Source organism: Ixodes scapularis, unplaced genomic scaffold (assembly GCF_016920785.2).
Source record: "Ixodes scapularis isolate PalLabHiFi unplaced genomic scaffold, ASM1692078v2 PGA_scaffold1__304_contigs__length_218370807, whole genome shotgun sequence".
NCBI lineage: Eukaryota > Metazoa > Arthropoda > Arachnida > Ixodida > Ixodidae > Ixodes > Ixodes scapularis.
Window position 1 is genome coordinate 170788973 of NW_024609846.1, and position 23088 is coordinate 170812060.

Here is a 23088-nt window from a genome sequence, read left to right on the forward strand (position 1 = left end):
TTTTCGATAGCAACCGCGGCCACGCGTCTATTGGATTAAATAAATGTTGCCACAATTTTCTTTACGACATTCCTTGACCTCATGAGCTTCAGATTTGTAATCTACACAAGGACGACCAAAACGGATAACTGACACTTTGTTTCAAAATTATACGGTAGGTCCAACAGTTGTCCAGCACCTCAGCTACACTTCTAGAGTTGCAACTTTCAAATTCGTACGGCGTCTGTTAATACCATTCTACGAGTGCCTGCTTTTGAGCATTTGTTAAATTGTGTGGCACCCATCAAGATTAAGAGCTTATCAGACGAAGGTGTTTGTGAATAATTATCAAAATACCTGGCGAAGTAATCTCTAGGGCCATAATGATAGCACCGTAACTCAACCGAGGGCCCTCTTCAAGGAGACTCTCCACAGCAGCCACGTTTTCTTCAGTCACGGCCATCGAGCGTCAACCAGTGCGCTCGCCGTCTTTCAGAGAAGTTCGGCCACGTTTATATACACCAAACACACAAACAGCCATTGCATGCGACAGGGAAATGCCCCTAAAATTATGTGACAGCCGTTCAGTGACTCTGACTTATTTAAAGGGAAGCTGTTCTTTATATGCGAGAAACCAATTAAATCGTCTCCACTGAGTCTCCAGAATCAGAGATATCGAAAGTATATATCAGATTGATGCGTCAAGTAGCCACAAAGGCACTTTCAACATAGCACCGAAGCCCCTCCCTCCCGGCGCGTTCGGAGGGAAAAGGGAGTCGCGACGTATTATACAGAGATCTCAACATCTTCGCGCGTTCCGCAAACCTTACCCGAGCAGTCAAAAAAGCTGCATGTGTTCCCTCGCAAGTGGTAAGCACAAGGCAGTTGAAACCTCTGGTATGACGTCACACTCAGCGGATGGCCTTTCGTTTGTTTGTTTGTTTGTTTTCCGTGTCTATTGGTACTTTTGGGTCAAATGCTCGGGATATTCACATACACAGGACAAAAATAGGCTAGAATTCACCTTTAATTTCAAGAACCTCTTCAGCTTTCCTTTAAATTATCTTTGAAATCATAAAGCATCATAGCTTGAAAATACGGTCTGTCGACGTTCATGGCCAAAGATAAAAGAAAGCGTAGTGTCCGTAATCTGCCCAAATCCGCGGCTGACACTAGGTGGCGTTGTGGTAACGGTTTGAGGGTGGAGGGCATAGATTGAAGAAAGGGAGCTGTTTAAACCACGGGTGGTGTTTGGAATTGGATGCTGACCGAGCGCTTCCTGCAATGATTAATCGCGAGAGCGAGAGTGCGCTGCGCTGTCGGGTGGCGAGGAGGAAAGCGGTCGGAAAGGCTGAGAAGTTTGCAGACGGTCAACGCTTTGGTCACCATCCTCGCAGCTCGTATTCCAAACGCGGTCCCCAAACCACGTTACCCCTATCCCAGCAGTTGGAAACTCTCCGAAATATAAGCTCTCGACTTGAGGACTGATTTTGCTAGGAGAATACGATGCTTCACCGCACGACGGGGTCTGAGTTTTTTTCTGTTTTTTTTTCCTCTTTGTCACATTTCGAAACATTTGTTTGGCCCACGAATGAGCCATCGATATGCTTTACGTCTCGCATTGGACAAAAGTGGCGCAAGACGCCGACTATTCGAGGACTTGAGCAGGATTTATTCATTAGCTGCTCGCACTCTCGTTTCGTTCCCGGCCGAGTGCTGCGTCGTCGCTGGTTCTCAGACTTTTGGACTTCTTTGTATTCAGTGTGTCGTACCTTTACATAACTCTTCACTTCGCTGCTACCGGAAACATATCACATCCCAAACACGTAACCACAAAAAAGAAGAAAAAAAGAAAGAACTTTCGCGTTGCAGAACTTAGGGATCCTCAACTCAATCCCCACTCTTGCCACTTTCGACCTATAAGCCGTGGTTACACTGCTCATACCATCATAGAAAAGACAGTCTGCAAACACAAATCAGCGCAATATCCGTGGTTTGAATGCCGCGTGCCGTTTTCTCATTAAACGTATTGCCATGTGGCATTCAAAGCACGGATCTCGCGGTGACTCGCGTTTGAATCTGTATGTAGACTGCCCTTCTGTAAGATGTCCCAAAATAGCAAAACACCCCCCCCCCCCCCCCCCCTTTTCCCGTTGGCCCTCGTCCTTTGGGGGGGCGGGCTCTCTGGCCCTCACACTCGAATAAGTTCGAGACCCCTGGCCTAGGTGTAGAGAGGGTCCATCTCAAACCGTAGGGAGCGTTTGCAGTTTAATGGCGGACGCCTCCTGCGGCGATTGGTCACAAGTGCGCATGCGTGGCGTTGTCGCGTGGCGAGGAGCAAAGCAGGCGGAAAGGCAGACATTTGCAGACGGCCAATGCTTTCGGCTCCTCCTCGCAGCTCCTATTGGAAACTCGGCCAATAAACCACGTGACCCCGATAGAGCGGATGGACGCTCTCTGTAGTAGAGTTTCTCTTGCCGCCCGCGATCTTACGTGCCGCCATCTGTCGGCGGTTGCGCCATACACGGACGCCGTAGGTGGTAATTTCAAGTTCTTCATTTCTAGATTTTTCCTCGGGTATGTTTGATCAGCGAAGTTTACATAACCTCAATGCACGTTCTTCGGCCACCTCTGTACGAAATTTTAGCTCAATACGTTCACAAAGTGATTTATGCGGTCCCTTCAAACAGCCATCGATCCATTTGCTTCGCGCTGCAGATAAGCATTGTACCGGTGTATGTTTGTGGAATCACTACTGCGCGATGCACGTTAAAGACACCGGGAAAGTGGTGGTACTGGAAAGGGTAAGTTTCTCATCTACGCCGGAAACACCAGACATCCATCGGAGCTGATCCTTCGTGTATACACACAATATAATTACTTTTAAATAGGAAACACGAACTAAAGGCTTTTGCAGCATTAGATGTATTCACACGAGAGAGAAATCCCTCACTTTGCTCCCTGGGATGCCCATCGAGTGTTAACAAAGTCACGCTTTTGCGCGGAGCTGCGTTGACGTAAATATCCCGAGGGATGGGGAAGCTTTCGCTCGAGACTGCACAAACGGTCTCCGCCTTGATGTGGGATCTCTTTGCAATCGGTAATATTTTGTTCGCGTGTCTGGCAACTTTACGGATTTCGCTCAGCAAGATACCGGTGGTTGCATCGGGATCGCCTAACTTGTTGTGGCTTACGCATGTCGTCCGGGGAACCCGAAGGAGTCCTCGATATTCACCAATGCCGTCCTCCAGCCGTCTTCACACAAGTGGTTTTTGATCCCACGTCCTTTTGTGTTCCATCTACCGATTCAAGAAACATATTTGTTTTTAGCGGAAAGCACCGAGCCCTGTTGTCTTGAGTGCGACCGCTAAATGCGTCTGATAACACTGGCCTTCTTCTCGCTTCACCGCCGTTCGGTGCGAATGCTTGAGTCGGGGAGGGAGGCCCGCTGGTTCCGCCATTCACTGACGCCACAAACATCCTTCTCCAAAAAGCATCATTCGATGGTTTGGTGGCGCCACCTCGCGGGCGCCTTCCTGTGACGGAGGTGGTAGGATGCGAGCAGATGACGCGCTATGTCAGAGCACGGAGCGGCTATGTTAGTTCGCAGCTATGCCGATTAAAAACGATTTATTTATTAAACAAACGTGTATGACGTTTTCTTGGGTGATCTTTCAAATGAATAACAGCACCTCGAAGTTGCTTTTTATATTGAATAAAAACGCTTTCAAATGTTCACAAACAAGCCTGGAGCTTCACATCATAGCTTGCACGGCGTGCGTCAGGGTTATTCACAGCGCCTCTCTTTTCTTTTCTTTTTTTTTCAATCTTTGGAGGCTGCAGTAGAAAAAGGTTTTGCATTCACCAGACTAAATTGCGTGCTGTCTAAGCTGTGCACACGCGCACAGTTGTGCTGCAAAGCCCCACACATTTGCATAAAGAAGTTTGTCAAAGGGCGACTTCTGCTCGAAAGAAAAGCATAAATTTGCATAAATTCGTAAATTGTCGATCATGGCCTGGCAAATTCAGGCGATTGATTAATGTATTCTATCCAACATTTACTAAGAATTGTTTACAAATTTAAAATGGCACCTTGAGAAACGCATCACGCATAATGCACATCTGGGTCCGCCAAATTAAACATTCAAAAAATAGTAATTTATGGCAGGTCTATATCCTTACCTTTTGGGACGCTGAAGTGCCACTGACTTGTTAGATTTAAAACTTCGATGGCGAGGGAGTCTCACACGTTTCGCTTCGACCGATGGAATAAGCAAGGAATTAATTGAAACGACTCCGGAAGTTAGCCAGCGCTTTTTTTCTGCCAGTTGTTTCAAGGAAATGTTTGTTTATTGGTTTAAAAAATGAGGCAAAAAAATAGGAATCAACTTGGAGCTAATAAGGGACCAGTACTCACAGAACACATTGCAAACAACAGAATATATGGAGTAGCTTTCACTGAAGTGCTCACTGCGCACGCGAAAGGTTCTCGAATTTCGTTCGCCTATTTTCAAGTTCATGCGACATTCTATCCTCAGTTTTATTTTATCCGAATCATAATTTAAAAAAAATACACTCTATTCGCCGTGCTAGATGTTATAGTGGGGTAAAAAGCTGGATATTCTATTATCATAATCCAGCTTTCTGTACTGGGGAAGAGAACAGTTGAAACAACTGATTTGAAGGCCATTACGTTCCTATAAGTAACCCATCATCATTTAGTTTCCCTCATTGATATGCTGTGTTTTCAGCTTGCCAGCAGTTTATAGGTGAGTTCATGACCTCAACGTTTTTCGCATGATTTTTAAGTTATTGGATATTTCAAGATATCAATCTCTGAATGGATTATGCCCTCTCATTGAGGTGAAGCCAGCTGTCAAGTTTGGAGCTTGCGAATAACCATTGTGACTGAGAAAAAAATGTTAGAATGAAACCTCCATACACGACAAACAGGTGCGACTAGACAAGCTGCTGGAATCTGACATTAAGCAGTTCTTTTGGGTTCTGCTAAGTTCAGTTTGCCTACAGCTGAATTGAAGTAACGATGCAATTTCCTTTCATTCCCAGGTTGTTTTGCGAATCGGATTCTGCAGCTCATACCTGTCCTGCGAAGGATGATAGGGCATCTCTTCGAATTATTTGGTATTGGCATGAATATTTAACTTCATTAAAATTCATGTGCCAGATTACCTCGCCTTATTGAATCCTAAATGGTTATTTATGTTTGCTTTCCGGATTTCTCAGCTGATATCGAAAATTAATTTTCACTTGTTTCAAACATACTTTTTCTAATTGCCATGTTCTTTGTTTCCTTTTAAGGATCTACGTAGGGTCTGCCACTGGACTTTCCTGGAGAAGCATCATGCAGCGCCCTATACATTTCCAGATGACAAAGAACGTTGCTACAAAAGCTTTTCATGATTTAACTTCTTCATTGCTTTTATTATGCCTTTCTTTGAACATTGAGCATGGTCCAGGGAAGCTGAGGTCTCTTGTCGGAAGCGAATTGGAAGTTTATAAACAATAAAAGATGTTTTAATTTTTTTCCTGAGTATTTTTATAGTTATTATCGTATATGCGTACAACGAAAGCTCTCACCCAGGACATTTACTAGAATAGGTTTAGAGTATTAAAGGGGCCCTGCAAGGACTTTTTGAGTGGTTTTAATCTGCACCGAACCTGAGCGCACTGAAGGTAGTAACTTAAAGAAACTTTTCTTTTCTCGAATTTCGCTTCATTTTAAAAGTTATAGGCAAATTAGAATTACAAAAACAAGCAAAAAATAACCTCCCTCATGTCGTCGTAGGTCCTTTCTTGAATGGCCGTGAACTAGAAGAGTAGTGAGCTCATTGAGTGCTCACGGCTGCCGCACTCCGTGTTGACGGCTCGAGAGGGCGCCACTAAAGCACGTGTTGGATAGGCGCGAACCCTTTCATCAATAAAAAAACGTTTAACCACCACCAGGCGCGAAGCGGGCGGCCAGGGCGGCTCGCATTGCTTTTGCTGCGCGATTAAAGACCAATTCGGCATAACACTTTATTGGCCACAAACGACAGCAAACACGGGGTAAAGATCAGTTCAGAACGGGAGCCACTTCGCGCTGCCATACCGCCATATGGCCAAATCGCCAGCCAAGCCCGCGTCGAAAGCCATCGGAACGCTCGGAACCGGTCGGATCCTCGAGCCCTCGAGCGCCGCCGCGTACATCCGGGACCTTTCTACGCTCGCCGTTCGTTGGCGCCTTATCCCACTAGCCCTTTCTAGTATGCGCCGTTTTTTCCGCCGCTTGGGGGCGGGTTTGTCGACGGGTCTTTTCTTGCTTCCGTACTTTATAAACTGCATTTGTTTCTTTTCTGATATAAAATACTGAACAAAAACTACTTTCATAAATAATTGAAACGGTTCGCGCCCCTTATATTTTGTATCTCGACTAAAAAATAAAAGCTTTTAGCGGCTCTGACCATGCAGTAGTAAGCCCAGGACCAAAGACGTCACATATCGCGCGCTTTCGGCAACGCGGGTCGCCCTCGTCGGTGGAGGAGGTTTCCGCGTCGTCCGGTTAAAATATGACGCACTGATATTTAGTTACTCTCTCTGTGCCCGCTGGCTTGCCCGAGCCCCAAGAGACGTGGAAACCGCAAAAAAAGGTAGACGCTTAAATATGATTGCAGGGCCCTTTAATGTATTATTGAGGTGACCATGCTCCTAAACAAAAAGGTTCCAAGTCAAAAAGGTTTGACTGCAAGCACCAAGTTGGGGGAGCACATTCCCTTTGTTATTATGTTTAGTCAATACAATATCCGGGATGGGTGCACATTGCCTTTGTTGTTATGTTTAGTCAATAAAATATACGGGATGAAACTTATCTGAGAACCCTAGAAGCGTTGACTGTGAATGGCTTATCTATTTCAGCGGACGCTACAAGCACGAGCTTGCAGCTTTAGAAAATGCTTCAATGTACTGCTTCCAGCTTTTCAAAGTTATGAGCTTGTGCTTGTAGCTTTCGGTTTAATTCAGGCGGACGGTTACAACCATTTCATGCACATGAGTACATCCATGTTGCAAGAACTGGCTTTGAATCTGGAAACAGGGTGCATTTGTATTCCCATTAAATGATGGCGTAATGTTAGGAATATTTTTGCGCTTCGAAATGGGGTGTACCTGTGCACCCAGTGAATGGTGAGGGTGTAACGAAGAGAATATTTGTACACCTTTGAATGGGATGAATTTGTGCACCCAGTGAGTGGTGAAGGAGTATGGGGGAAGATTAGTAAACCGTTAAATGGGTTGTATCTTTATTCCCAATAAATGACGAGGTTATAGGACAGGTGACACAGTTCCACCCTGAAATGGGGTGTATGTGTACTCCCACGGAATGACAAGGGTGCACACGTGCACTGTTAAAGGAGGTGTATATTTCCACCCTGATTTGGGGGTGCGTGCATAATTTAAAGGGCAGTCGTATATGTGACGAGCACTTGCGCCCCAAAGAGGTGTACCCACCACACCCTTTCTTTTAAAATGTAGTCCGAACCCGGTGTGCAGGTCGCAAAGGCTAATTGCGGTTAAAAATAGTTTTTCTGCAAGTAGTACGCCCCTGGTGCATTTTTCACACCCGGTGCATAGTCAGTAACCGGAGTACAGGTCGCAAGGGCGAATTGTGATTAGAAAATAGTTTTCCTCCAAATAGTCCGCCCCTTGTGCATTGTCCACAGCCGGTGCACAGTCCGCACCTTGCCTACAGGCTGCAAGGGCAAATTGCGGTTAAAATAATAGTTTTTCTGCCGATAGTCCGCTTCTGGTGTATTGCTCACACCCTGTGCATGGTCCGCATCAAGGTGTACAAGTCGCAAGGGCAAATTATGGTTAGAAAATAGTTGTCCTTCAGATAGTCCGCCCCTTGTGCATTGTTCACAGCCGGTGCACAGTCCGCACCTTGTGTGCAGGTCGCAAGGACAAATTGCGGTTAAAATAATAGTTTGTTCTGCCGATAGTTCGCTTCTGGTGCATTTGTCACACCCGGTGCATTGTTCACGCCAGGAGTGCAGGACCTAAGGACAAAAGTGGTTAAAAATAGTTTTGCAGCAGATAGTCCGCCCCTGGTACATTGCTCACACCCAGAGCATAATCCGCATCCGGTGTACAGGTCGCAAGGGCAAATTGTGGTTAGAAAATAGTTTTACTTCAGATAGTTCGCCCGCTGTGCATTGTTCACACCGGTTTACAAGTCATAAGAACAAATTTGATGAAAAATAGTTTGCATAGTCCGCACTTGGTGTGCAGGTCGCAGGGGCAAATTACGGTTAAAATAATAGTTTGTTCTGCCGATAGTCCGCTTCTGTTGCATTACTAACACCCGGCGCATTGTTCACACCAAGTGTACAGGTCCTAAGGACAAAAGTGGTTAAAAAATAGTTTTGATGCAAATAGTCCGCCACTGGTGCATTGTTCACATCCAGTGCATATTCCACACCCGGTGTACAGGTTTCAAAAAAATTTCGTCTAAAATTAGTTTTTCTACAGATAGTCGGCCCCTGGTACCTTGTTCACACCCGGTGTACAATCTGCACCCGGTGTGTAGGTCGGAAGGGCAAATTGCAGTTAAAAAGAGTTTCCCGGCAGATGGTTCGCCCCTGGTGCATTGTTTACACCCGGAGCATGGTCCGCACCTGGGGTGCAGGTCACAAGGGCAAATTGGGGTAAGAAATATTTTTTCTGCTAATTGATTGTCCCTGGTGCATTGTTCACACATGGTGCATAGTCCGCACCTGCTTTTCAACTCCCAAGATAAATTTGCGCTTAAAATAGTTTTTCTGCAGAAAGTCTGGCCCTGTTCAATTGTTCACACCTGGTATATAGACCGCACCCGTTTTTCCGCAAATATCCCTCCTTTGGTGCATTGTTCACACCCGGTGCATAGTCCGCATCTGGTGTACAGGTAGCAAGTGCAAATTGCGGTTAAATAGTTATTCTGCAGATAGTCCCCCTGGTGTATTGTTCACTCCCAGTGCATAGTCCGCACCCACTGTACAGTTTGCGAGGACAAATTGCGGTAAAAATAGTTTTCCTACAAATAGTCCGGCCCTTGTGCGTTGTTCACACCTGGAGCATAGTCCGCAACTGGTGTGCAGATCACAAGGGCGAATTGCGGTTAAAATAATAGTTTTTATGCCGACAATCCGCTTCTGGTGCATTTTTCACACACGGTGCATTGTGCACACCAGGTCTACAAGTCCTAAAACAAAAGTGGTTAAAATAGTTTTGCTGCAAATTGTCCGCCCCTGATGCCTTGTTCACACGCGGTGCATAGTCCCCATCTGGTGCACATGTAGCAAGGGCAATTTGCAGTTGAAAATGTTATTTTGCAGATAGCCCTCCTGGCGCATTGCTCACTCCCAGTGCATAGACCGCACCCGGTTTGCAGGTCAGGGCCCGTTTGCTCGAAGCACTAACCGCGGCTAAAGTTAGCCGCAGTACCTAGGAGAGGGATTTTAAGACCACGTGACTGGCTCGGTAGGGATGCGGGGAAACATGGCGGTGCCCCAGTTAGTGAGCGCCGCTCGCTTTGAAGCTAATGTGTCGGTCGCTTTGGAACTAATATGTCGTTGTAGCTGGAATATCGGGCGCGTTAGTCAGCAACGTATGGTGCAGGAGGCTTTCGCTTTGCCTTATTTCACTTAAACCGCAAAGCATGGGCAATGACATCGCCCCATTTTTTAGATAGTGTTTCGATTCTGGGTACTCCTAAGCCTAAATGAACGCGATAATCGTCGGCATAGCAACGTCTTTGGAAAGCGGATTGTTGATAGCACACAAAAGCAGACGGCGTCCTAACCGACCTTTTTTTCTAAATTATCCAAGCACCGAGGTGCATGCTACGACTGTAGTTGCACGCGTCGCACGTGCTGGCGTCTGCAGTAGTAACCGTTTTAAAGCAAAAAGTATAAAACAAATTTTGCCTTGTACGCGCGTTCGTTAAAGCCTTATTATGATTTTTTACTTCCAATCTTTTATAAGAGGAAGGCCAGCGCGTGTGAACTGTAGAATTACACTTCCAGCGTTCTCCTTGTGATGATTGGATATTTTAGAAAAAAGTCTGTCGGGACGCTGTCTGCGTTTGTGTGCTATCAACAATCCGCTTTCCAAAGACGTTGCCATGCCGACAATTATCGCGTTCATTGAGGCTTAGGAATGCCTAGAATCGAAACACCATCTAAAACACGCGGCGATGTCATTGCCCATGCTTTACGGTTTAAGTGAGGTAAGGCAAAGCGAAAGCCTCCTGCAATATTCGTTGCTGATTAACGCCCCCGATATTCCAGCTACAACGACATATTAGTTCCAAAGCGACCGGCGCTCACTCACTGGGGCACCGCCATGTTTCCCCGCACCCCTACCGAGCCAGTCACGTGATCTCAAAATCCCTCCCCTAGGTACTGCGGCTAACTTTAGCCGCGGTTAGCGCTTCGAGCAAACGGGCCCAGAAGGGCGAATTGCGGTTAAAATGGTTTTTCTACAGGTCCTAAATACAAAAGTGGTCAAAATAGTTATTCTGCAGATAGTCCCCCTGGTGCACTATTCACTCCCAGTGCATGGTCAGCAACTTGTGTGCAGTTCGCAAGTGCTAACTGCTGTTAAAATAATAGTTGTTTTGCTGATAGTCCGCTTCTGGTGCATTGTTCACACCAGGTGTACAGGTCCTAAGAACAAAAGGAATTAAAATAGTTTTGCTGCAAATAGTCCGCCCCTGGTGCCTTGTTCACACCCGGTGCATAATCTGCACCCGGTGTGCAAGTCGCAAGGGCAAATCGCGGTTAAAATAGTTTTTTCTGCAGATAGTCCGTCCCTGGTACATTATTCACACCTGGTGCATAGTCTGCACCCGGTGTGCAAGTCGTAAGGGCAATTCGTGGTTAAAATAGTTTTTCTGCATATAGTTCGTCCCCAGTTGCATTATTCACACCCGGTGCACAGTCGGCACCCTGTTTGCAAATTGCAAAGAAAAACTGCAGATAAAAAAATTTCTGCAGATACTCTGCATGCCCCCAGTGCATTTGTTCACACCCAGTAGATAGTCCGCACTTAATGTGCAGGTGACAAAGACAAATTGCAGTTAAAAATAGTTTTCCTGCAAATAGTCCGGCTCTTCAGCATTGTTCACACCCGGAGCATAGTCTGCACCCGATGTACAGGTCGCAAGGGAATATTAGAGCTAAAGTACTTTTCTGAAGATAGTCCGCCTCAGGTGCATTGTCAGCACCTGGTGGCACAGCTCGCACCTAGTGTGCAGGTCACAAGGGCAAATTGCGTTTAAAAATAGTTTTTCTGCAGATAGGCCGTCCCTGGTTGTTCGGACTTGATGCACTGCCCGCACCCGGTGTGCAGGTCACAGTGGCAAATCGCGGTTAAAAACAGTTTTTCTGCAGACGTCCGCCCCTAGTGCACTGCTCACAGCCGGTGCAAAGTCTGCATTCGGTCTACAGTTAGTAAGGGCAAATTGTAGGTAACAGTAATTTTTAATTTCTGAAGGTACTGTTGCACTCTTCACACTCGGCGCATAGCCCGCACCCGCTATGCAGGTCGCAAAGGGCGAATTACGGTTAGAAGAAGTTTTCTGCAAATAGTCCACCCCTGGTGCATTGTTCAAGCCCCTATACAAATTCTGCACCCTGTACTTTGTCCGCATGCTAAAATATTATCATATACAGCACACCGTCATAAATGCCTGCTTTCAAGCTCGCCAAAAGAAACTTGTATCATACATAAATCCTCATAAATATACCCTAAGAGGTTGAGTTTACATAGATGTGACCATAGCACATCGAATCGATTGACTATTTTGATTGGTAGGAGATGCATCTCCTACCAATCAAAATAGTTAATCGGAAGAAGTAAGAAAAAAGGATGCGTGCGATTGGTTCGTGCTTGATTCGATGCGCTATACGATGGCATTCATGTAAATGTAGCCACAGAGGGATTTCGTGAGCCTAGAGTGCTTTCATACAAAACAGGCGCTTTTGCTCGAGTGATGACATCACAGCCATTTTTTTCGCCCAATCGATTTTTAAAGGGGCGATGTAACGATTTTTGTATTTTGCTCAAATACCGCTTAGAACGGATCCCTGGCGTTAATGAGCTGTGAAATACCCGTTCGTTTTTCACCACACGCGATTGAAGTCGCAGAAAAAAATAAAGAAAAACGAGCAGAGTTCACCCCCTCAACCCGCAGCCAGAACAAGCGGCCACGTGATCTGGAGCCGATTATATGCCGCCAATGTGGATCATAGTCACGCGCTGGGGTTTGGCAAGGCACAGCACACGCGCTGAGTTCCTGACATTGTTATGGTTCGGCTGTTGTCGTCATTGCAGCGATTGGGCACAGGACACTACCCGAATGCTTCTCGAGCTATCAATTATCACGAGCCCAAATCGAGTGTCCACGCCATGCTCGGGTCCAATCTATGAGCCGCATTCAAATATCGTCACTGGGCGGTACAGCTACCGCCCAGTTATATCATCAGGTTTTGCGAAGGAGAGAATAGAGAGTTTTAGTAGACCGTGTTTTCAGGCCACGCTAATCGTAGCGGGAGCTCGCGCTGCCGCTTCGATGCATCCTCTGAAGCGCGCGCTCGTAGCGGTAGCGGGCCTTCGAAAACGATCTACTAGAACTCCCTATTGAATGAAAACACTCGCTTCTGTCCTTGAAATTACACCGTAACAAAGGAGTTTCTTGGCCAGTGGCGTTGCGTGCGAGTATCCTTGAGTCCCACTAGTGCCAGAAAGCTCGTGTAAAGTGAAAAACATTCCAATTTAATATCGATGCATCGCCCCTTTAAGTCTTTTGAAGTGCGCGCAAACTGGTGGGACTCAGCTCGAGCGGGAAGCCTGGCGAATGGTTAGATACCATTTTACCGGGCAAGTCACGCGTGGTGTGCGCCAGCGCGTTACGCACTGGCCCATTCAATGTAACAAAGTATGTGTTCACCCTGAGAGACAAATATATGTAGGTAACCTACAATATCCTAAAGCCCCTTGATAAAGGTGTTTTTTACTAGTACCAACAACTGTACTTTGTCTCACTTTACCATGGACTAACTGCAAAGGCTGTGGAAGCGCGAGCGGCTAGCCTTGACTACGATGACTTGAGTATTCGCCGGGCACGAGCGCTCGTGCAGCCGACGAGGCTTCATCCAAAAAGACTAGCTCGCGCTTTTAGCATGCACGGCTAACAATAGTCCATGCTAATGTGAGACGAAGTATAGAGTCACTGAACATTTAGTGACTCTACTGCCAATCATTGTTGTGGAAACGCGCAGGACACGTACCACGAGCGGGTGCTCCGCTGCCGTTCACTTCCAAAGGTAAATTATTTAGTGCTGTGGCGTCATTTGCTTCCAAGGGCCGCTTGAAGCACGAGCCTCATGCACAGAGCATTTGACGCCATACTTGTAAGACAAACGCATGCACATCGAGGGGCTTTACAACGGCCAGTTGTGCTTCACCGCCGCTATCGTAATGCATCAAGGTTGACGTGCGTCATCCTCGGAGGGGCTCTGTGCGAGGAAAGCATGAGGCAGCACGAGCCTCTTCATGCAGTGCCGCCCAACGTTACTGCCGCTTCTCTCCTGTTTACTAAAGTTGTGGCGGCGCCCCGCGTGCGCCAAAGATTTGGTGAGATTGGGCCATTAGTAAACTCGTTAACGACTCGCCAGAATGAACGACCTAAAAAAAACAATTGCTTGTATAGTAGGCACCTATAAATAATCTGCAACACGTCAAATTTCAACTTCTAAGCATGCATAGTCGTCAGATTATAGACGATTGCCAGCAAGGCGACTGGCCACCGACATATCTCCGCTCGTGCGGGCAAGCTCGTGCCATTGCAAGCTTGCCAAAGCTATGTTCACTCGCAAGTCGCACGTGTTTGCACGCTTGGGGCACCAGTCGGGGTGCCATGATTGCAAGTGTTTGTTCGGAGAGCAAGTCGCCTGCTCCTTGCGCAGGGGGTGCGGTGACGTCAGTACGACGCCGAGCTCTGGTTAGCTTTGATTGAAAGGATAGTGGGTAGACCTCAATGCTGGATGCCTTGAGCTCTACCCACTATGTCTTTTTATTTTTTATTTCAATCAGCTCATAAGAGCTTGGCGCTTTGATATCATCGCCACCTCTGGGCAAAAAGTAGACAAACTTGCGTTCCGTAGAGACAATTGCAAGCATGGGGCCGGGCTGGTGCCCCAAGCGTGCAAGCAAGGGCAGCGTGAGCGTGAACATAGCTTTGACAAGCTTGCAATGGCACGGGCACGCCCACACGAGCAGGGCGGCGTTCAGTCGCCCTGCTCGAAATCGTCTATACACCTTTCCATAAAAGCGTATAACGGCGCGTTCATTGCTGTGTGTTATGCACAAGCACTTTCTGGCTGGCCGTGGTTGCCAGCGAACGCTGGCTGGACTTTGCTGTGGCACGTGTGGACTGTGCTTTTTGTAAACAGTGGAAACGTGTATAGACGATTGCAAGCAAGGCGATTGGCCGCCGCCATGTTTCTGATCGTGCGGACGAGCCAGTGGAATTGCAAGCTTGCCGAAGCTACGTTCACGCGCAAGCTGCACGCACATGGGGGACCAGTCGGAGCGCCATGTTCGTAATTGTCTACAGACGTTGTCTCTTTTTCTGTCGGTCTCAGTCACGTGGATTCCGTATCCGGTATGCGTGACGAAACAATAATAAAACATTTCAACCTGGAATATGCGAGAGAATATAGGTGAGGCAAAACAAGAATGGGTGACAATCAGGCATTTTCGTAAACACCTTCCAGCGGCGTATAGAGATCGAAACCCCGTACCAGAAGTGACGACATTCAAGATGGCTGCGCCTTTATGGAAAAGGTGTATAGAGTCCAGAAAATACGGTACACGAAGGTTAAAAGTTGAGGAAGAGGAGGAGTGCGCTGGGACGTTGGTACACCGAGCTCTGTTTGGAATGTGTGGGTGGATGCAAAGTTAGGCGCCTTTGTCTCCAATTGCTGCAAGCCGAACTCCGGGCTCTGGCGTTTGGTGTTCGAACGTGTTCGAATATTTAGCAGAGACAAAGGCGGCTAGCTTTGCGTCTACGCAATGATCGTTCCCACCAGAGCACCGTATTCCGACGTCCCCGCGCCCTCTCATTCCCTCTTCCTCGTTTTCTACCCGTACAAGTCCCTCCAGAAAGGGCCTTCTGGCCGGGGCCAAGCATTTGGTGCCCTTTTCAGCAATGCTGCGTATGGTGCGTGCTTTGCTCGTCTTCCCGAGCAACGAATATGCGTGTGCTGGGCTGTGGAGGTTTCGCACTGTGGATTTGTGAACATAGGAATGGTGTCACTCGCAAGGTGAGAACGGCATGGCGTCTTTTTCGGACACCCTGCCTCTCGCACACGCTCGTTGCCTTTCGCGGTGCTTTGGCTGCGCGTGCACGCTGGAGGCTCTCAAGACACCCAAACGTTATAAAAGGTAGCCAGCGTGAGGCAAGTCAACTGAAACTTCTTTCTCCAGTCAGGGACTCGAGCATCGCCGTCGTTGGTAGACACAACGAGAGGCGCTCGTGGCGAATAGACGCGAGCGCGCGGATCCAGAGCCGTGTATGGAGAGAGTTTGGTCAATGGGAGGAGCGGGCAGAGCCAGGGCGTGCACCAGACGCAGAAAGAGGGCTTGGCATGCTCTCTTGGCCAAGCAGAAGCCAAAAAGAATCCACCAGCGGTGGTAACGAGAAACCGTTTTAATCATACATATCTTGTGTTAAAGGGATACTGAACCAAAGAATTTAGTGCCCGTAATAAGTGGCGCACGGTCTTTCCACCAGCCAGCAGCCGCCGGTGTGCGCGAGCACACGCAACAAAAATGACGTCACAGACCTCCATTCGCGGTTGAGATGACAATGAAATGCATGGGCTTCGGACTAAAGGAGAATAAAGACAGGCTTTTCATCTCTACAAGTGAAAGCTACGTGCTTGTTAGACCAATTCATCGCTTACTTTTTACACCAGGCACCACTGTGTAGATGAAAAACTTGTCTTTATTCTCCTTTGGTCCGAAGCCCATACATTTCACTGTCATCTCAACCACGAATGGAGGTCTGTGACGTCATTTTTGTTGCCTGTGCTCGCGCACACCGGCGGCTGCTGGCTCGTGGAAAGAACATGCGCCACTTATTATGGACACCAAATTCCTTGGTTCAGTATCCCTTTAATAAGGGCGTAAGAGTTAAATGTAGCAACCCTTCATGGTTCAAAATAGGGTGCACCTGATTTTTCGGTTACGATCATGCATACATTTGTAAGAAACGAATGTGCCGGTCGAACTCTGTTTTTCTCGGACAGAATGTGACCGCTCGGACGGCAGATTCCTGGCCCTCGGCGCCTGGCGTATCGATTATGTCGATCGTTCCGCTAGACGCGCTCTTCCGCCATGGTTTTGGATGACCGTGAATGAAACATCACGTGCATCATATTTTCAGACACTGAGAGTTACTCCGACGCACTAATTAATTTCATTTCTCGCGACCACCGCCACGGTATTATTTCCGTCTTCTGCTTGGCCATATTCGAATTTGTGAAGACGCCCTGGAAGACGCCCAGCACGCTTTCGGCCGATCGCGTCTTCTCATTTTATTCCTATATTTCCCAATGAATGGCCAAACTTTCTGTATATACGGCCCTGCGGGGATCCACCTGTGGTGACGTTAGGCAAGGCGCAGACACTGCCTTCCAGCTCGCGTTGCTTCCGTACCCCTGAGGGATGCAGATGGTGACGCCCGGAAACTCCACTCGTCTGTCCTCGCTGTAGACGACTGCGGCGGGGAAGCTCCAGTAGCGGTTCACGTCCTCCAGCGAGTTCATCACGCAGAATGAAAGGCAGATGAGGGTGGCCACGAGGCCCAGGCAGCGCATCAGGGTGGACACCCTGCATAAAGACGCCGTGGGCTACACCATGTACCGCCTTTGAAGGGGACAGTGAGGGCCATTTCAAACAGTTTTAAAGCAGATTGTGTTTCATCGGCCGAATTCCGTGAGAAAACCACATCGAAGAACTGCACTGCGACATCGCGTGACATCATGATGCAACCTGACAACGTGACGTCACGTGACACGCTTTTGTCACGTGACGCTGTGACGTAACATGACATTGCGACCTCACGTGACACTCATAGAGTCACAAGATAGCAGCGTCACGGTGTCCCATGACGTCATTATATCATGGCATCACGTGACATCATGACGTCACGTGATACCATGACGTCGCGTGACGTCAGGGGGTCACGCGACTTTGTGACATCATCATATCATGTGACATCATGACGTCGTGGAACTTCACAGTTATGTGACGTCATGACTCCACGTGACGTCACACACGCACACACACGTAGACATGTCCCCAGCTCATTAACAACACGTTGTGTGCTCCCCGGTGTTTGTTGCGCAATAACTCTAGTGTAAATTTCATTTTAAATGCGAGAGCATTTAAATATGCTGTCGCATTTATTTATTCCAGTATTTCGCGTCTCACCAGACTTCCGGTAGCGCATATATTTGTTCTTCCGCGCAGCGCGCAACGGTCAGGCAGAACAGCTTTTGTTCGCGACACTAATAAGCGTAATACGCCCGTGAGAAGCTGCGAGCGTTTTGAGCGGACAATGTAACAAAATAACGCGAAACAAAAATAAACAAAGGGAGAACCGGAAGCGCTCAGGGGCCCGCCGATAACTGGCGGTAGTGAACTTGTTTACAAACAGACAGCAGTGAACGCGGGAAAGGTGGGTCAACGCCAGTCTAGTAAGCTCGAGTATTTCCTGTGGCCTTAATTATTTCTAAATGGGCCAAAGGCTTTTCAGATAGCATCGAGGTTGACGGCAGACAATTTGGTACTTATATTTTGAAGGTAGATTATCAATTTAGTTTATATAAGTCATTTTCTAACCTTCTGCACTGACTGGTCCTTCCTACACTGCGGATAAGTGCGGCCACTATATGAACAACTGATGAACTTAAGTCTATGTGGCCTGATGGGCGTATCGCGCCCCTTATTATTTCAGGAAGGGGGTTTTAACATGCAACCAATAGTAACTTTTTTTATATACGTATACTTGAAAAATGAACACTCATAATTGTTCGGTGATCCTCTCACCCTTTAAGAGACCGAAAACATGTCATCAAATTGTTTTCATTTTTTTTAAAGAAACACTACTGCACCACTTAGAACAAAAAAAAATAATAATACAATGATAGAAAGGAAGAGAGAGACTGAGACAGAGATAAAACAGACCGATATTGTTCTGTGCTACCAGCGCCCAATGTCTCCGGTAAACGCGGGTGAGTACATCAAAAACAGAGCGGCATTCAGCTTGCTTGGCTACGAGTCGGCTGGTTAACACAGAAAACCGTAAAGTGAATCGGCCTGAAAAAAGGCTTCGTTCTAAAAATTAGCCTGTGAGATAGCTTTTCTGTATAACACGGAGACCGTGAATCATGGCTGTCAACCGAAGCATCCTAGAGAATGAAGAAGCTTAGAACACGATGAGGTCTTACAAATGCTATGTGCACGGGGACACTGAGCTTGACGTTTCACTCGCTCAGTGTCCCTAAACCCCCCCCCCCCCCCCCCCCCCCCCCAAATCTGAGCTTCCACAATCTTCTAGAATTGCTGAGATCGTTCCCCTATTCGCCACGATTGACTGCCCACCATTGGCATGTACAGAGGATATATGTGTATATCCTCTGTACATGCTAATGGCGGCCTTTTTATGGCTGTCGAAGAAAGCATGGGAAACATTTGAAGACGGCCGCCGACGCGGCTGAGCCTGAACATTCCGGACGTTTGTTCGCTTTATCGTACGTTTACGCACTTGAGAGTGTCAGGCCAAACCTTGGAACGCTCGGATTCGGCACACCCCGACAGCTTATGACAATCAAGTGTAATACATTTTATCGAACGTTTTACTCGAGAAAGTGACTTGTACAAAGTGGAAGTATCTGGACACCATCGTATATGAAGCAAATATAAAAATAAGTGTTTACATCAAAGAACACCGTAGATTTCGTACGTCTCCCGTTGGCGAATAGGTACTAGATATTAACCGCCATTAGCATACAAAAATGCTGACTCACAAGTGAGGCAGATGGCACTGAATTTCTGAAAGTGTGTATACGGCATTCTGAAAGTTAAAGCCGACGCTGTCATGTTTCCTACAAGGGCTACCCGGGTACATGCATCGCACGCCGGCTTACTTCTGGCTACTTTTACATGGAAGACGTCTTTTACGCTGATTATTGGTAAAAAGAATACTCACAAAAGGCTGTCAACTTCAGTAAGTTTATAGAGCGAGTTAAGGCCTCTGTTACAAATTAGAAGGCAAAAACAACAGACTGTACAGACTGTTATTTTCTTATTTTCCTTTTGTATTCTATCTTCCCAACTTCGTAGCTAGTAGTTCCTCCTTGATACTTATTGACTTCGCCGGCCCCGAAACATCGCGGCATTCGGGCGTTTTACTCTATTTTCCTTGTTTCATGTCTCTTTTTATACGTTCCATTAATACGCTTACCCAGATTATTATTTCACTTGTTTTCGTTTTTTGAACTCGTGCTGGCACTTCGCAGAAGGTAGTTTCCCGGATTCCGTACGATATGATAAAAATATACTCGAAGAAAATGTAAATAGAAATCTGATGCTTAATTGCCTCTCGCTTATTTCACACTACACATGGGCGCGGTATCCAGACGCCGAAGACTGTTTATTAGGAACAAGACGGGTGAGCAATCATCGATGTCGATTCCCCTCAAGGTTAAACAGGTTAATGCTTGCCCAAGTCTCGGGCGCCCGCTTCAATGGCCTCAACCATCAGCTTTCCACTTTCTCTGTCATTTGAAGAACGGTTGGCACAGAGCCCACTGGACAGCTGGCACGTCTCAAACGCTTGACGCCCTTGCTCGGCCAAGTGCCGCTTGCTTGACAGGAGCCTGGCATAGGCGTCGTGAGCCAGCTGGCAGTTTAAGGACAAGTGTAGTTCCCGGTGGCGCCAAAGCATGGGGCTACCTTCTCTCGCAGTTGTATGATTTGTCCTGCTGACTTTGGACACGTCTGTGTACGCTGAACTCAAGAACTTGCTACAGCCTTATGTAATGTCAGAAGCATTAAACCTCTGTCAGACGGGCACGTTAAAGGCCTCCAGAAGAAAACTCCTTTAAAGGATCGTCGAACCAGCGTACGTCGATGGGTGCGAGCACAGCCAAAATCGCGAGCTTTAAACTTTTTCAAAAAATCCCAAAACGCCGCGCGAAAAGTCCTCCTCTTTGCTCCTTGCCACTGCAGCATCTGTATAAACAAAAATCTATTTCACGATAACTTGGCAAACTGTGGAGGCTGCGGCCCCCGCGGCCCATTAAACAGCTTCTGAAAAAAAAAAAAAAATATATATATATATATATATTTATATATATATATATATATATATATATATATATATATATATATATATATATATATATTAACTTTTTTTGGGACACGCATCTCGACAAAATAAATTGTACGCGAAAGAAAAAAATTAAAGCCGTTTACAACTCCCTGTAACGCCGAATCAGAGCACAGCTCTTGAGGATGAGGGAAGGGTACTGAGGGGAGGTGTACCTCTCCTCCCTCTTACTCACCTCCTCATCCTGTCTGCCACACCTTCCTCTGAGCGGCGTCGCCGTCGCCTCACGAGGGTCACGTGACCTCACGGGGGTCATGTGACGTCAGCAGGGTCACGTGACCTCACGGGGGTCACGTGATCTCTGTGAGGTCACGCGACAATGACGTCATTGTCGCCATCGTCGTCATGACGCCATCGTGATCAGTGACATCACCAGTGACGTCACCCGTCCCATAGTGCACCGCATGGTTACGCCGACGGCGACGCCACTCTCAAGCCGGAAACGGGCGCCCAAGAGCTGCGCTCTAAGAAATAAAAACATTTACAATTTCCTGTAATGACGAATTAGAGCGCAGCTGTTGAGGAGGAGGAGGAGAGGGTACAGAGGAGGAGGCATACCTCTGTCGTGACCTTAACAAGTGACCATGACGTCACGCGTGACGTCATTATGCGAAACGTCCCATGATGTAACACGCGGGTCACGAATGACCAGCGCGTTGCATCGTGGGACGTTTCGCATAATGCAACGCGCGACACCCTCGTGACGTCATTCGTGACCCTCGTGACATCATTATGGTAAACGTCCCATAATGCAACGCGCGGGTCACGAGTGAGACCCGCTCGTTGCATCAGATGGACGTTTCCCACAATGCAACGCGCGGGACCCTCGTGACGTCAGTCGTGACGTCAAGTGTGACGTCATTATGGAAAAAGTCCCATAATGCAACGCGCGGGTCACGAGTGAGACCCTCGCGTTGCATTATGGGACGTTTTCCAAAATTACAAGGTTGGGATCGCCGGCGATCGCAACTTTGTAATCGGCCAATTCCGCTCAAAACATCGCACTGTGCCCTGACATTATCGCCCGTCACTGATTCGCGGCTAAATTAAGTGTATGGTTGTCTCACAAACTGTTCCCGAAGTGTTCGCTATTCTAGCGGGCGGATATGTTGCTGCGGTGGACGCTCATCCGAAGTTGGTTGGTTTCGGAGCAGACGACTCTTGGCTAGCAGACGGCAGCCGGTTCCTCCGGCCCTCGCGCCTCCCATTAGCCGTGGTGACACAAATGTTCCCGTGGCGTCGAGGCACGTACCTTCGCTCCGACGCTCTTATTGGGTCGCGGGGCCCTAGCCTCCACAGTTCACCAAGGTATCGTGAAACGGAGTTATCGTGACAGAAATGTTCCCGCGACGTCGGTCTACGTGACACTGAAGGGAGCGACAGGGTACCGGGTTTTCTTCTCGCCTGTCCTGGAGGCCCGCTCGCCGTCGCCTCCGTCGCCTGCTAAAAGCGGTTGCATCTGGCGTTCCGGCATACCTTTCGACGCCGCGGTCGGCTCTAAGCGCTTTGCAACAGGTCTATTCTTTAAAAGAGTTCGCTATGAAGGCCCTTAAGCGGCATTACGTGCCCATCTGACACAGTTATATCTAAGTCGCAAAAAGTCCCCGCGGTCTTCCCTTCCTGTTAAATTCCCAAACTTGGCCCTGACGTTTGAACCACGATAGTCCCTGACAAGTTAAGAAACGCTTGACAAGTACCGAGCGTCTTATTATTGCTCCTTAGTCGATAAGGTTCCTCGGTTTTTATCATCCTCGCTTTTTATTATCTCCATGAAATTTTCTGGCCGATGAAAATGAATGGCGTGGAGATTCCTGACGCTCCTATTACTGCTATATTTAGGCGCGTTGACTGCCCATTATAGTTTGACAAAAACGTCATACATTTGGGTGTAGAGACGTAATACAGTAATCATTGATTGAAAACGCCGTTTGGCGACTAGCCGCTGGTACCTTCTCTAAGGCGCACAAAGAAGGGCGTGTCATAATCCTTAATCACATTTGAATAAGAAACATATTGTCCGCCCACGAGTGTAATTTCGAGGGTTTTAGGATGCTTAGAGCACTTAGATGAGTTATCACCATAAATAGATGATCTGAGAATCCACTTTAAGCAATAATATCAAACAAACACTTAAAAAATACTTCCTATTAGCTGCTTACTATCCTCATATACTATAGATTACCCAGGACCTCATCATACGGATAGCATGAAATTCGCGTTACAACCCTACAGCAAAGAAAAATTCACAAGGCACTCTCTCGAAACAAAACCCACATACGCTTTCGAAATCGGGTTATCGGCAGGCTTTTCAGTTTAAACGCGTAACCACGATTGGGTGTAGGTTATGTTGATTAGCTTAGCTTTGGTTAGAAGCCATTCTATACTTTGTTTTGCCAGAAGACGAGCAAGCACAAACGCACCGATTAACGGTGTAAGGTCACGCCCATGCCAGAGCTTGATTGATTCATCCAGTGATATAACACACGGGTTGAAACCCCAAGACCGCTGCGACGGTAAGTTTTTGGCAGTACGAGATCCACCCCAACCGCTCGTAGCGTCGGCTACTCTCTGATTTCAGGTGAAACGAAGTATGCTGACCGCTGTGGATATAG

The 23088-nt window shown here is 47.4% G+C and overlaps 1 protein-coding gene across 1 annotated transcript in view; it reads right to left on the minus strand.

The window, feature by feature from the left end:
• The window catches only part of LOC8039566, a 298351-nt gene that overhangs the window by 132375 nt on the left and 142888 nt on the right, over positions 1–23088 (minus strand). Inside the window, exon 11 of the mRNA XM_042290402.1 lies at positions 16738–16911. Coding sequence (XP_042146336.1) covers positions 16738–16911 — 174 coding nt within the window. The remainder of the gene's footprint in view (positions 1–16737; positions 16912–23088) is intronic.